This window comes from Lineus longissimus, chromosome 2 (genome assembly GCF_910592395.1).
Source record: "Lineus longissimus chromosome 2, tnLinLong1.2, whole genome shotgun sequence".
NCBI lineage: Eukaryota > Metazoa > Nemertea > Pilidiophora > Heteronemertea > Lineidae > Lineus > Lineus longissimus.
The window spans coordinates 6511072-6525654 of record NC_088309.1 but is presented as its reverse complement, the minus strand read 5'-3'; the positions used below and the strand labels follow the sequence as shown (position 1 = coordinate 6525654).

The 14583-nt window shown below is 39.7% G+C and overlaps 1 protein-coding gene and 1 long non-coding RNA gene across 2 annotated transcripts; one reads left to right on the top strand and one right to left on the bottom strand.

The window, feature by feature from the left end:
- The first annotated feature begins 5676 nt into the window (after positions 1 to 5676).
- On the top strand, positions 5677 to 7805 carry LOC135483587 (uncharacterized). Its single transcript, XR_010446345.1, has 2 exons — positions 5677 to 6366; positions 7144 to 7805. It is a non-coding gene; the product is annotated as an uncharacterized LOC135483587 (long non-coding RNA).
- On the bottom strand, positions 7803 to 13932 carry LOC135483586 (gamma-aminobutyric acid receptor subunit alpha-2-like). The gene is made up of 8 exons (XM_064764561.1): positions 13657 to 13932; positions 11988 to 12046; positions 10788 to 10858; positions 10326 to 10528; positions 9937 to 10019; positions 9398 to 9529; positions 8839 to 9206; positions 7803 to 8261 (listed from the first exon to the last, which is right to left on the bottom strand). The coding sequence occupies exons 1-8, from the start codon at positions 13737 to 13739 to the stop codon at positions 8115 to 8117; spliced, it is 1146 nt and encodes a 381-aa protein (XP_064620631.1). The 5' UTR covers positions 13740 to 13932; the 3' UTR covers positions 7803 to 8114.
- Between the last annotated feature and the right edge of the window lie 651 nt (positions 13933 to 14583).

Below are 14583 nucleotides of genomic sequence, written 5' to 3'. Positions count from 1 at the left end.
CGCCTTAAATGCGCATCAGTCGGTCCGAAAACAAACACGGACAAAGAAAGAAACTAACATTTGCTCACAGAGCTTTAGAGCGTCTTGTAAAACAGTTTGCAGACTGTTTACTCTTCGTGAGGTTGACTTTACAACTCGGGCACCAACTCTCATTAAAGTCTCATCACGACTTGATTTGATGGTTTACTGCTTCAGGGTCAGCCATACATGCTTCCTACTCTTTCTCTCCCTTTGAGGAGGGACCACATCAATCAGGATTGGTAAGACACCTTCCCCGACAAGCCCAACACTGAATAGAGCCCGAGGTACGGTACCAAGTGTGAAGTTTACCTATATCTATTGTTACTTGATTACCAGGTTTCATCGTGATTTATTTCCCGATACCAGGGCGGTCAAATGATTTGTGTCAGGGGCTACTTCTAGTGGTAGTCTGGAAGGACTGTGTGAATTTGATCAGGTATCCGTATTCGTATTTTATCATAACAAAATGCTTGCTAAGCTAGAGTTACGACTGTGTTAATATTCTGGCGATTATAACAACATGCTCGATAAGCAAGTGTTACAATTGTGTTAATATTCTGGCAATTATAACAGCATGGTTGATAAGCAAGAGTTACGATTGTGTAAGCATTCTGTTATTATAACAACATGCTCGATAAGCAAGGGTTATGATTGTGTAGGCAATCAGTTATTTAAACAAAATGCTCAATAAGCAAGAGTAACGATCAAGTAGGCATTCTGTTAGCATTATATAGCAAAAGCTGGATAAGCAAGAGTTACAATTGTGTAAGCAATTAAAAAAACTAAAGAGTCGTTAAAATTATGTGGTTTACAGTAACTGGCAGTTGATACCAAAAAGCAAATCTTGTAATCTTGACCTTTGACTGAAACACAAATGAGTCAGCACAAACATCATACAACAATATTAGCAATGGTCATTACAGTTGTCTTTTATTTCAGTTTCTCTTATTATTGATGTCTGTGTCGTGGTCATGACTGGATGACCTGGATTAGACACGTAGCAACGACAGAGTTGATAAGCAATGGGTTTTAGATTACAATCAAAATATTCAAGCATGACAAATATTTTACTTGCGCATGTCTGGTAATACTATTGGCTCGTTTATGCCTTTATTACACCTTAAGTGATGGCCACTTATTTCTTGTGATGTTTTATGTTTCGAATATTGCACATTAATATGACATTGTTATAAATATCATTAGAGGTTGTTGAATCTAGGCTAGAGGATGATGGAAAACCTTTAATCCTTATGGATAAAAATAAAGTGATTTCCTATTTGAGGTGGTTACAATGATATCCCATTTTGGCAGCTACGGCATCAATTCAACACGTGATGTCATATTCATTAGGAAAACCATTACAGAATTAACGGAAACATTTAAAATGGCTCACCATGACTGGTTAAATTTCTCATTATTTCAATTTAAATGCAATTAAAAACAGCTTTTCCTAAATGAATAAAGGAGTATTTTCCTGTGGTAAGTTAAAGTGTATAAATTATAAGCCAGTGAAGGAAGGAAAAACCTGAATTTCTTTGAAATAATCTGCCTCAGGTTTTTTATGTGAATGAGAATGTTATTTCGAAACTGAACTGGAAATGAGTCTGTAGACTGAGGTTTTTTAATTTATATATCCGATTTTTAAAAGTTTAGGCGTAGATTTTGATTACTACATGTATACGAGACTGTCATTGTTAGACGTCTTTAACATTTCAACATCAGTGCCAAAATTGATTTCATCTATCTTCATTAAGTTTATGACTATAATCGAAATACTAAAATTGCTTCATTTCGTCCATTTGATGATAGCATTTATCATATAGCATAGAGAAAATTTAATATTCGTATTTTGTTCACAGCTCGAACATAGCTTTTCTGTTGAGCTGGGATTTCATTTAGTTCGAGTTGAATATGACTCTTGGTCCCAATTTTTTAAAAGAAAAATTAATGAAATATTGCAATTAAGTATTGTTTTTCTTTTTATTATTTGGATATTTGTCTACAAGGTAGAAAACCCTAATAAACTAGCTACAAAGTGACTTTATTATCACCACAGGATATAAGAAGCCATCGCCTGATCAATGGACATAAAATATCTTGCAATAAAATAACAAATTGAAGTATATACCTCTCGCGGAGAGTTTAATTGGTTGGTGTGGCCTGGCATTAGTAATGTTGCTGCATTAAATTGCAACTTTTCATCAACCACTTCAATTTGTTAGGACAAACTGCACATGAATTCATGCCTTTGCTACTGAGCAGGTGATTAATAATTAGGCTAGCCAGCTCGACTTTGGAAGGAAATCAAACAGTTAATAACTTTTTTACCAAACAATATTTCTCTACTCTTCACCAGTAACTATCCGTAATAGAAACAATACAGGAACGACAGGAATGTGTTGAGAATAGCAAGAATTGATAAAGACTAGTCTTTATTAATTCTTGATAATAGCCAAATAAATGGGACCGATAAATTTGATATATTCTGAAAAAATAACCCTTCCTCTTCCGACTTATACCAAGACGTAACGAACGTGAAAAACTACAATAAAAATGTTGTTTTAGGTTTCAACTTTAAATATTATTGACCAAGGTACTTCCACTGTCATCACACAACTGTAAAATGGAGAAAGTCAGTGAAAACGGGTGTTAGCATGTCGCCAGATCTCTCTTGACAAGTCAGTCATTGTGAAATTATGATTCCTGTTCCATTTCATCCAAATCAACAATCACAGTCAATATTTTCTCAAAGCATTATATGGTATCGAGTTACATTGGCCAAGTCAAACACAGACGAATGCAACTTAAGACCATAAAGTGACTTCCCATGTCCCCACTATAGCAAGAACGCTCTCCCCAGGAAACGCCTAATGGAATTATGGACCAACTCGCTTCCTGTCCCATACAGTTTGATGACTCCATGAATATTTATCCCCGATCTGACATTGGCAGTTTGACCCAAGGAACGCTTGTCTCGCCGCAGTCTCACTCGCTGTATGTTCATTCTCAATAGGTGGCTGGCGTTACGCCCCATCGCCCTGCACTCAGAATGACTACTGAGCTATAAAAATAAACTAACACTGCTAGTCAGCTTCTACAACTCTTACAGTTAATTACCCGTATCAGGCAATGACTTGAGATGCAAATATCTTCTCCTGTGCCGGTTTCGCATCACCATCACCAGTATTTACTCTTTGGGTGAAAGAATAAACCGCGACCGAGAAATCAAAACAGCTTCATGTTGTTGGTCTACAATCTTTTGTTATCCACTTCATGCGGCACGTTTTACTAAATTAATTTGACAGGATTTGATTCTGTGAGCATTGTCTTTTTATGAATCAGTGCCTCTTTCATATGTACCATGACTTTATCCAGCCATGGGCCAAGGAGCAAAGTGATGACTGGATAATGGTGCCTAACGTTTTCATCTAGTTGACTTTTCGGTGCTTGATCGCGATAATACGGTGGCTGGGAAAGGACATGAAAATATGTTTTCCTGAATTATCTCGATCAATGGGCTCATTATCTCGATAAATGCACCTCAAATATATGAAAACTCCCCAATGTGTGAAAGCCAACTGCAGTGAAGGCGGTTGCTTGAAAATGGTGATATTAAAAATCCCATTGGTGTGATCCCTCCTTTGATAGGCTTATCAATAACCAAGTAACTTTCATATCATCAATTATAATCCATATACACTTGGATATCAGCTGTATGCTCTTGGGTGACTCAATATGTCGTGGTCTAGTCCACCAACATTTCCCTTTCTCCAACTCAACTGAGAGCCCCATCTTGAATCAAGAGCCAAATCGGGGGCTGATACTAAAATATTCCCATGCTATTGATTGCACTTTTACACCAAACCATGCATACCCTATTTCTACATCGCCGTCAACACACAATCATACACAAAAAATCCTAGCAAAAATAAAAGGATAAATTTATGTTTAGCACTTCCCCGCTTACATCATCCCATTCCTGCCATATCCCGCCGGGCTTTACTATGGATTCATTTCACGAGCGTTTCGTTAATACACCACATGACAACTGGGATCTAACATAATTCCCCAAGATGCGGCTAACTCATGTATATTTCATCCCCTTTCCAAGCATCTATATTCCGAACAAACATTTATCTTATTAATGTTGTACAACCCAAATATTTACTGGGATCCAGCTAACATGGCGGCGACCTGAGCAGTCAGTTGGGCACAGTTGATCACAAATGACACCAAGCGTTATTACGATAGAACGGCAGTCCTCGGGTAAGTGCTCAATTAATAACATCAACTGTCCTTCAGGGATTAGATATTGCCAATCGCGATGAGCCAATGAAGTCAATTCCGCGCTAGAAATATGAAAGTTGTATAAGTTATTTAATTCACAAAATGAAAATGGATATTGATTTTCCCAAAGCGCGCCTTCATCATTGTTAGATCGTGACGTGTTTTAGTTGGACTCAACCTCGGGCGGTCCTCATGAGACGACCAAGACATAAACCTCATCAGATTATAAGCATTATCGCCAACTGATGCCTTAATTATTATTCATGTCATTAGTCGGGGGCGCCAGGGTTTGACGCGCATGCGCATTATGTGTCACTTGAGACATAACGGACGCCAGTGTTGTAAAATGCGGACCCGGACAGCCAGCGTGGTCACTGCACCCAACGGGGACTCAATATTGAAGTGGTGGCATTAAAAATAAAAGTATTATGTTGTAACGTTTCCTGTGTTGATGTGATCGCCCATCGCGTCAACTAATCGTTATTTTATACGGACGGTGTTAATGGTAGTGTTGAAATAATGGAATTAATCATTGGCCACAAAATAAAACCGAAATCGTTAAAAAAAGCCACAACACGAATTAGAGAGGCTGGTAAATTAATTGAATTACATGTACTTGCTTGCTATATACATTAACAACTAAATCCAAATCTACACCGCAGAACAGAAGAAGTTAAAAAAAATGTTGGTGAACTAAAACAACTGCTCTTAGGCTTGTATAATCTGATTAAAGTCAATATATCCGTATAATCTCAACCTCAAATCAACACGAATTGCTATCTTCACAATCCGCTCAGACCTAATTTGGATTAATTTTATCCCAACCTTTGAACCTTTTTTGCGGGCAATGTTTTGGCTGATGTCTCATACGTCATGATTTCAACACGTTCGACTTCGAGCAATTTCGGGGAAAGCAAAGTAGTGCTGATATTCAGACTACATCATCTTATCACAAGAGCGTTTACCGCCATTTTTCATACCGTATCAGTATTTTGGACACTTTATATGTGTTGATATTGGCAAGACTCTTACTGGTCTACCGGAGACATCGAACTGCTGGTCTAAATTCCGAGAGCCTTCGCGAACACAAAAATGTATAGCTGTCTTCTCCATCCGAAGCAAAAATCCACCACTCTATCTATTGATCATCACCATAACAATAAAAGACTCTGCTGTAACTGACCTTCAAGTCAGCGGTAGTCGAATGGGGGAACTTATCTATTCCATGCTTGCCTCCAGACAAGACAGCACTGGGAAGACCAGTCAAACTGATATATAAAGAGCGTGTTTCACCTTCCAGGCCACCGTAAATACATTGTAGTTCTTTCCGCGTACGGCCGGCGGCGTACGAAATCTTCAAATGGAGATTCGATGAATCTTTTCCGAGAGTCAATTTCCATGATACACTGTCGCATGTAGCACAAGACCGTCCTATTTGGCCCACTTATCAACAGTCCGGTTCTAGTCTTGATGAACTCTGCAGTAGCCAAGAATCATGTTTAACCTCAATCGTATCCTAGTCTTCCGGTTATTCGTCGTGGCAGTGCTGTGTCTGTGTTTTCTTGTTATGGTGGACGCCAAATCGTCAAGAGGAGGTGACCCTGGTTGTTCAGGCATGATCTGCAGTTTTTTTCACAGCACAGCAAGCTTCTTCGAACGAGTAGGTTTCCGTCTCACAATCGACTCCATCCCGAAGCCTTTATTGCAGCTTCTTTTACCGCTACATGGAAAAATCATCTCCACACTGCTATATTCTATCAACATCGTCAGACTGTCATTGGGGTCTGTGAAAAACCCTGATCTTGATCGACAAGTAAAAATAGTTGAACTAGACTTGCAAAAACTGAAAGCGGTAGAATATATTCTGGATGAAGAACTTGAAAAAAGTGTTCTGTCCATTTATGAGTCGGCAAAGGACATTGCATCCCTGGAGAAGTATGTTACTGGATTGATCTACATATCGCGTCAACTGGTTGGTGGCTATGTTGACCATGAAGGAAAGGTTAGGAGACTGATAAAAGACACGCAGGATGAATACAGCAAGGACTGGCTTATTTGGTAAGTATGTTGTCTTGGAATATTGTAGGAAAGGCAACTAACAGTACATGTACGTTGCGAACCTTGTGTTGGTAGACCAGTGAAGCTTGGGCGAAAAAGTAAGGACATGCAGCCAGTACCAGACCCATCCTTTTCATCTTCTTCTTCAGCGTTTGCTCTATATCTGTTTTGAGGTTGGTTTCCAGGGGGTATACCCGAAGGCGCTATTACGAGTTCCCTATCATCATATACTAACAGATTTTGAACTGCCAGTACATGATGGAAACACAATATATTTACATGAAAATTGCTATGCATCTGACCTGGATAACACTCAAGCCCTCTGCAGCCGCCAATTGCGTATTGTTACGATATTTTGTTCACAGAAAGTAATTTTGTGAACCTCAATTATTTTTACGGCTTCCCGGCGATCTAAATGTATCAAATGTATCATTTATGTAACGAGCCTTCTGATTGGTCAATACGCACCCGCCATCAAATATTCGTAGATCTTCAGCCAAATTCAGTGAAATTCGTAATAATAGAAGCATTCTTTACCAAAAATGTCATTGTTTTCATCTCACGAAAAGATTCAGTTCGATGGTGTGCAAACCGTGGAACTGCATTTTACCTTTTGCTCAGGAAAAATGTGGGACTTTCGACGAGGCACTGTTATTAGTTGGTCAATGCCCTTCATTCCATACATCAAGTCGTCTGTTCTTGACGGTGGTTTTCAGTTTTTTCAGAGAAAGACTCCGCTAATATGAAGATATACTATATACGTTCTTATCGTTGCAGGATCGCAGAGAGTATCTTCGATGCCTTTGGAGGCGACAGAGATGAGTTAGAAATATCAAAAAGAGTCAAGCCGTTAATGGAAACGCTTCGATGGACGTCAAGGAAGATTTGTATCCTGAAGGGATGGGAAGCTTTTATGAGACTTGCATTAGATCACGCCAAAATGAACCAGGACTTGCATATTAAACTGGACACAATTCTCTCGAAATGTGAAGTACATGTAGACAGTTAGTGGACGAGCAAGTCGTTTTCCGCTATACAACTACATGTACTTGCTCGAAACCTGTTCCAGAGGCCTTATGTACATTACATGTATGCAATATACTGTATTTACTATTGTAAAGCTGCACGTGGAATGAAATTGTTTAATGTGGTCAACTTTAGCTTACTTCCTACATATGCATTTATTTGCAGGTCTTAGATTAATCGTTCGGAGTTGTGGATATGCTGCAATGACGTTGTAGATTATTTTTGATGAAGGTCATGCTCGCTACATGTACATGTAGTTGCAACAAGGAGTACATGTTCACCAGTGCATATTGCTAATGTACAATGCATGTACTTCACTACATGTACGGACGGAAACATATTCTATTATATCCTTCGAAACGAAAAAACTGCGTGATTCGTTAATGTAAAAAATAAAGCACACTAAAATGTAAGTCATTGTTCTGGTTTACTCTATACACGTACATAATCTGCGTATTTGATATGTACATGTGCATGTACATGTACATCATATATTATATAGAGTTGGGTGGTCCTAAAGTCAAGAACAGTCTGAGGAATCAATCTTTGATGTATTTTTATTTGAAAGGCACGGATGTGATACATTTCTTTTGCTATCACGAGTCTTTTAGATCTCGAAGTATTTTACATGTGTTCTTGATTTTCCCGAGGTGACAGGTGAAAAAAAGTGAAGGGTATAGGCTGTCATATTATTCGGCTGATTTGGAAATGTTCATGTTGGATCACTGTAAAATACGTGTCACCCAGAAAATTGCTGTAAAAGAAATGAAGACCGCCGGGAATGCAATTCGAGAAATGATGTCTATTCTGCGGAGTAGTTTGTCCATGGCGCCACCTCCTTTGTTCGTCTTGTTCGTTTCTGTGTTTCCCTGGAAATTTGAAAGATGTTGACAATCAATTTTGAGGCTTCATGGGTTACAACTCGCACAATTCTGATACGCTAAATTAGGAGATGTAATTCTGTCAGAGCGAACGTAAACCCTTGATTGGTCATGTCTATATTGTGATGGAAGAACCTACTAAGATAGGATCAACTCTCTAGAAATGTCAGACAATAGTTTCGAGCCATACCGCATTGGTCTCTCATATTACCAGTGACCAAAATGAGCTTATCATGAAATACAAGCAACGCATTGATGGCAATTTGCGTCTTTTGGAATGTCCATCGATATTTTACTACTTTTCAAAATCGCGTAGTTGCGGTTATCATCTCGTTCGCAGATAATGTAATTTTGACAATAAATCGTATTCTAGAGGTTGCGGCTAGACCGATGATATAAGAAAAATATCCCTAGAAAATGTCCGAATAGAGTGCAGTGATTCTGGAAAACTATGACCTCAGTGAGAGAATGTATTCACCTTTTGGCTTCTGAAGGTTCGGATGCAGAAATTAACAATAAATGGCAATTACATTTACAATTAGGTATAAGTATCTGTTTTACGTACCTCTTTCTCCTTATCAGTAGAAGTACTTTCTATTGTTGATAGTCCATGTCTTGAAAGCAGATGCGAAATTACCAAATTCTCTAGCAGTGCCCCCAAGAGGAAAAGAGCGCAAACACCTTCCCAAACATCCAGAGATGTTATGGTAGAAATTCCTGTGGCGGACCTGCTGAACATCACCACAGCGTGAGTACACTGCATAATGCTGAGCACAACAAGGTAACAGAAACGTCCAAAGAGGGCGTGTCTTGACACCCAGAACGAGGCAAAAGACAGGAGGACGAAGACCATCGGTCCCACAAGACAAAGAATGAGCGCGGAGTACTGATGTTTGATGACGAACGAGAAGTGTAGCTCAGAGAAGCTCTCCCCTGAAATAAAAAAAAGAACATTGGAGGCATGTTATATGTTTCGAATGATTGATGTCGTTCAGTGCAACTTTACGACCTACGGCTGTACGTACGAAGCCAAAGTACACATATTACGGCATCGTACAGCCTGTTCCAAAGGTGTTATGTCAAGCACTTGTTGATGCAGTGTCACAGCCAATCTTCTCACTGACCTAACATAGTCTCTACAGTTTCTTGAGAAACCAGTTTATTCTCCAGCGTATACCCAGGAAGCTCTATTTCAGGATCCCATTGCACTGCCTCCGATGTCCAGTTTAGACGTATTTGGTCTTCCGGATACGATTCTGAAAAAAATGAGGAAACAATAAATGAGAGACTAATCTGTTACCAATTACGGTGGCAGGACTATGTTGGAGGTCCAATACAATACCGGTATCATCATCGACATGCGACATAGGACCGGCAAGCCCGATCTTTCTGATTAAAATATTTTCAGGAGGGCGACAATGACCAAATGCATCATAGCGGCCAACAACATCCTGCATTGAAAGATACCTGATACTTCGCAAGTCGGCTTCACGGCACCAGGGCCACGTATACTGCGCGCGTCGGTGTAACATTTTTGAGTGTTTCCCCTCATTGTTTGGGAACGTTGACAGTCAGATTGACACATTTTTCTCTTTTCCCCTTTTGAAAAGTCATCGATGGTTTCTCAAGCTGTCTATAATTGAAACGCGAGTGGGAGACTTACCCGATCGTATCCGAAGCTTACATATGTCACTGACCAGCGGAAATGACCCCGAGTATGTTTTATATTTCATGGTCACGACCAACCTGCCAATGGAAAACCCGTATTGTTGATAAAGGACTGACTTTCCCACAAGTGTTTGTCAGTTAAACAGTCCAGTTTCTCGTTTATTGACACATCATGCCAATAATTATACCAAATCAATCCTAATGGCGACCAAAATGTCTTATATAGCCTGTTTAGACAAGAGCGTTTGAAACCATGCACCAATCAGATAAAATTAAGCTGTGACCAATTGAAAGCTCTGGTTGGAATATCATGTTTGCTGCAGGTAAGGGCCTTGCCTCACTTACACCCTTATCCACTCATGGTGTTCGCCCTGGTAGACGTACCTTCTTGTCACAGACACGCTGCCGGTAGTCCTGAGCATCACAGTGAAACCTGCAGTGTTCTTGACATCCTTCGCGCCATGGAACATGGTGTCTGGTAGCCAAAGGCGTTCATAAAGTTCCTTTATGGCGATCTCGCGAAAGCTGGCTGCGTCAACGAGGCGTTGGTCATCCCAAGTCTCCGTGAGGGTGACACTCAAGGTTACCTGGAGTAGAATGATATGGAATTGAGGATCACGGGTTACAGTTACATAGTAAAAGCTATAGAGGGAAAGCGCTACTGCATGATCGGACCATGTCTGATTCATCCGATTTTGTGGCACTGACTTGACTGCTCTGCACCTGGTGACGAAGTACGTATACTTATACAGCAATGATGAGGTTACGAGTTTCCTTGATACATTTAGAGTTGCATTTGAGCCCGCCGAAGAATTATTTTAGGTGCCCTGTTGCTTTGTTACTTACTGTTCTACTGTCGTCGTGAGGGACGATGTCGTGAATGATGGCTGTGGTTTGGACGACATCTGGGTCGAAACCTGCACGAAAAGCATGTGAGATCACTGGCCTCTATTCCCTTGATCACAATTGATCGCCATGGCCAGAATGGCTTGTATCATTTGTTTTGCACCGAACTGCACAAGACACGAGGTGATGACGACATCAATATCGCAGTTTTATGCAAGTAGTATACTGCATGAAGATACAGTCAGGGGACAGAATCTATCATTCTGTTCACTCTGCCAGAAATACTATATGTACATGAATGAATAAAAAAAGGAAATGAGAGAAAAAGAATGTTGTGGATACACGGGGAGTCGAACCCGTGACCACCAGACCGAAACTCCCGCATTCTGACCGTTGAACCATAAAGGTGTTCATGTTAGAGTGGAGATTTTCTTCGCCTGTAACAGCCAGGCCAGGCGGTATGAACCTTGTGTGAAATAGAGCGACATTTTTACTTCACACAAGCTTCAGATCACCATGTCATGATGCTGAATTCGTTGATAATTTTTCGTGTGGTTGGCACTTTGATGCAGGACCTGCCAGTAATATATTATACTTTTTTTGAACTGACTAAAATAGTTGGATTAATAGTATTTGGGCTTGTCGGCCTTAACGGTTTCGTTGATACTATTCGTTAACAAAATGTCATTGCTGGTGATTTGCACAATTGGGTGATAAAACTAATGCAGTACAATTAAGGCTAATTTGTTTCCCGATTTGGGCCAGTTACCAACTCATTATGAATTTAATTTCGTTTGCATTACTTTATCAAACGAATATCAAGTGGTCATTCTCTTTTCTGTGTATATGAATATTCGTCTTAAAAACGATCAGCCCGTCCCTTACTCTCCTAGAGCAATGGTGGCGTTCACGCGAAAGTCTTTTTTAGGACAGTTTAACCACCGTTTTTTTATTTCTAAAGTTCAAATTTTGTGGTCTTAATCAGTTCTTGCTATATACGGACATGCACGCATAGGCTGATTTTGATAACATTATCAATGTAAACAGCTAAAACGGATAGCTTTCTCCCGAGGTAGACAAAAAGTGTTTTTGGTACTCTAGTAATTTTTTTCACCTGACTCTACCACAGACTTCTTTCTACAGTCTGTTACTCTATTAATATCAAATACTGTACTACATCTAGTTTGTACATGTACTTACGAAACTGCGGGCGAACGCGTTTGTCGTAACCGCTCAAAAGTCGATCCAATGTCGTGCTCCTGAAAACATGAAACGCAAACCTGAAAATTGCAGCAAATATTGCAATTTTGCTGTATTTTGGACAGAAGAAGATACAGCCATGCAATTCAAGCCTTCCCTGCAAGAACATGTTACATTCGTGCCCGGCCGAAAGTTCAAATACACTTGAATGTTTTGAATAAATTCTGCAATTCTTACTCAAACTACTTTATAGTAGATGTTGCATGTCATACCTATTTTTTCTTTTATTACATGTACATGCAAAGATTGAATTTTCGTGCAAATTATCATGATCAAAATAATTAGAACTGAATATTTTCTGTGTGCCCAATGTACATATAACTGATTTCAAACACACTAAAGACATTTCTTTCGCAAGTGAAAATGGGCGTTGTGACTGTATTCATGGCGTTGGGAAGTATCAACCATAACCCGTGGTGTTTGCAATGATACATGTATTTCTTATCATTCAGTTTTTACAACAATCGTTCAGTTACCTAAACATTCTGACTCATGATTCCATGGACTAATTGCGAAAAGCTAATTGTATATACAATAATTGCAAAAGGCTAATTGCCAATATCACCCGTAACTGATGCTACTTGAACAACTGGACTACTTGCCAGTAAACATCGAAGAACAAATCATCGAGAAATACGCGATAAGTTATTAATGCCAGGTGAGAAAGGAAAGTTCTTAGTGGCTGGAAGAACATGCAGAGGCAATGTTAAGTTACGGATGGGGTATTGTTGTACATGTAGTTGTAGGGCCTACTGGCATTGCAGCTGCACCTGTAGCCTACACTAAACCTGACGGAGCTTTGTGATGTTCTGTGTAAGTGCCAATAGGCATCAGCAAGGCGTAAGTAAGTAGGTATCACGTAAGTAAGTATATAATCAAAATCATACCCGTATAAACTAGATGCTTCAGGAATATAACTGGAAAAAAGTTAAATGTTGAAATCGCATTGCCTTATTGCATAACTACATTTGCATCACAAATGAAAACACGTGATGAAAAAGGGGTATCAGTTTCCGATCTGACAAAACCCAACACACAATTTAAGGGCTCAACATGGCTCAACGCCCAGGTTCTTGTTCCCATTACGCAATAGGGCGTATGATGTCCAGTTATTGATTATCGACTGATTATGAAGGTGTCATGAAAGCCCATACATGAAAACAGGGCATTTAGATAAAAGAGCATCTCGGTGTCAGTTTTCCAGGTGATAAATATACATGTACATTCTAAACTGGCCGGATCAAAAAGAAATCATTACCCTTTTCTTCAACGGTTGACAAATTTCTTAACGCAATAATATTCCTGAAGCTGCTAGTTTACGATTGTAGGATTTTGTATGGGCCACGTCCTGTTGCGTTTTACAAAAACTCTGAACCCTCATCAACCTGGCAGTGTTTCTGAACAACCTGACCATGATTATACATATAGGTCATATTGAATACTCACTGAGGTTGTATGTACGTATAAGCTTACATGTAGGGCAACGATGACAGTTCACGCTCTCAGATAAAACCAACGCTCATGATTCACTTTTATCACAGAGAACTGCGCTAAAAACAACAAAACAACAATCAAAAATATATATCAGGAAAAGAAAAAATCTACTTACACCTCAGAATTACCAGATATAATCGCAACTCCAACAGAAAGTACGAGGAATAGACGAATGATTTGAGCTGGTTGATTCGCCATTACACTCGCGGACTCCGTGCAGAAAGTGACTGGCCTAAAGCGAGATGCCGGCTGGGCTCAGATCTTCCGAATGCTAATGAACGAGTGATGGTGTTTTCGACGACGATTCCGCCGACCTCATTATAGACATAAATGTGATCTGAACGGTTTTTCTGAGGTCATGTTATAATGACCGATCGTGTTCTATTGGTAAAAAAGGTAAACAGATACAGTTATAGCCATGGTATATTGGCCCCATACAGTGAAAAGAACAGCTGGCAGTATCCGTTTATGCACAAAAATATTTCAATCGCGCGCCAGTGTAAAAGTTTGAGATGTCCTAGGTGAGAAGGTCCGGGGGACAACTGATTTTTTATGCGCTTAATCTCTAAGCTATTGTCGGTCAGGGCCTCTATTTAACCGTTATACCATACATGTACATGTATAATTATGTAATTCGTCCGAATACAATTGGGCCGGGAACTTTTTCCAGAGGGACATTTCTACCTCTACAGCGGAGCGATGCTGATCTGCTGAAACGTCGTTGATAGTGTGGTGGCGCGGTTGTGCGCATGTGAGTGAGGGACGGGGTGGGGGATTTCTGCCTTCACATTGTTTGCATGACAAGAGGCTACACATCATTCGTAAAGGCTGATAATGGTAAAAATTTCTGGATGAAATGGTCCCTCAACTACATGTATGCTCTGCTAAAAAAGCTTGTAATTGGGGGCCATCTAGTTTAATTGAATCAGGTACTTCTTCATTATTCATAATCATTTTTTCGTGAGACGATCATACATCACGAGTATACATGATTTATCCATTTTACCAGAGATAGCATCAATGACGACTCGTCTCGTGTGAA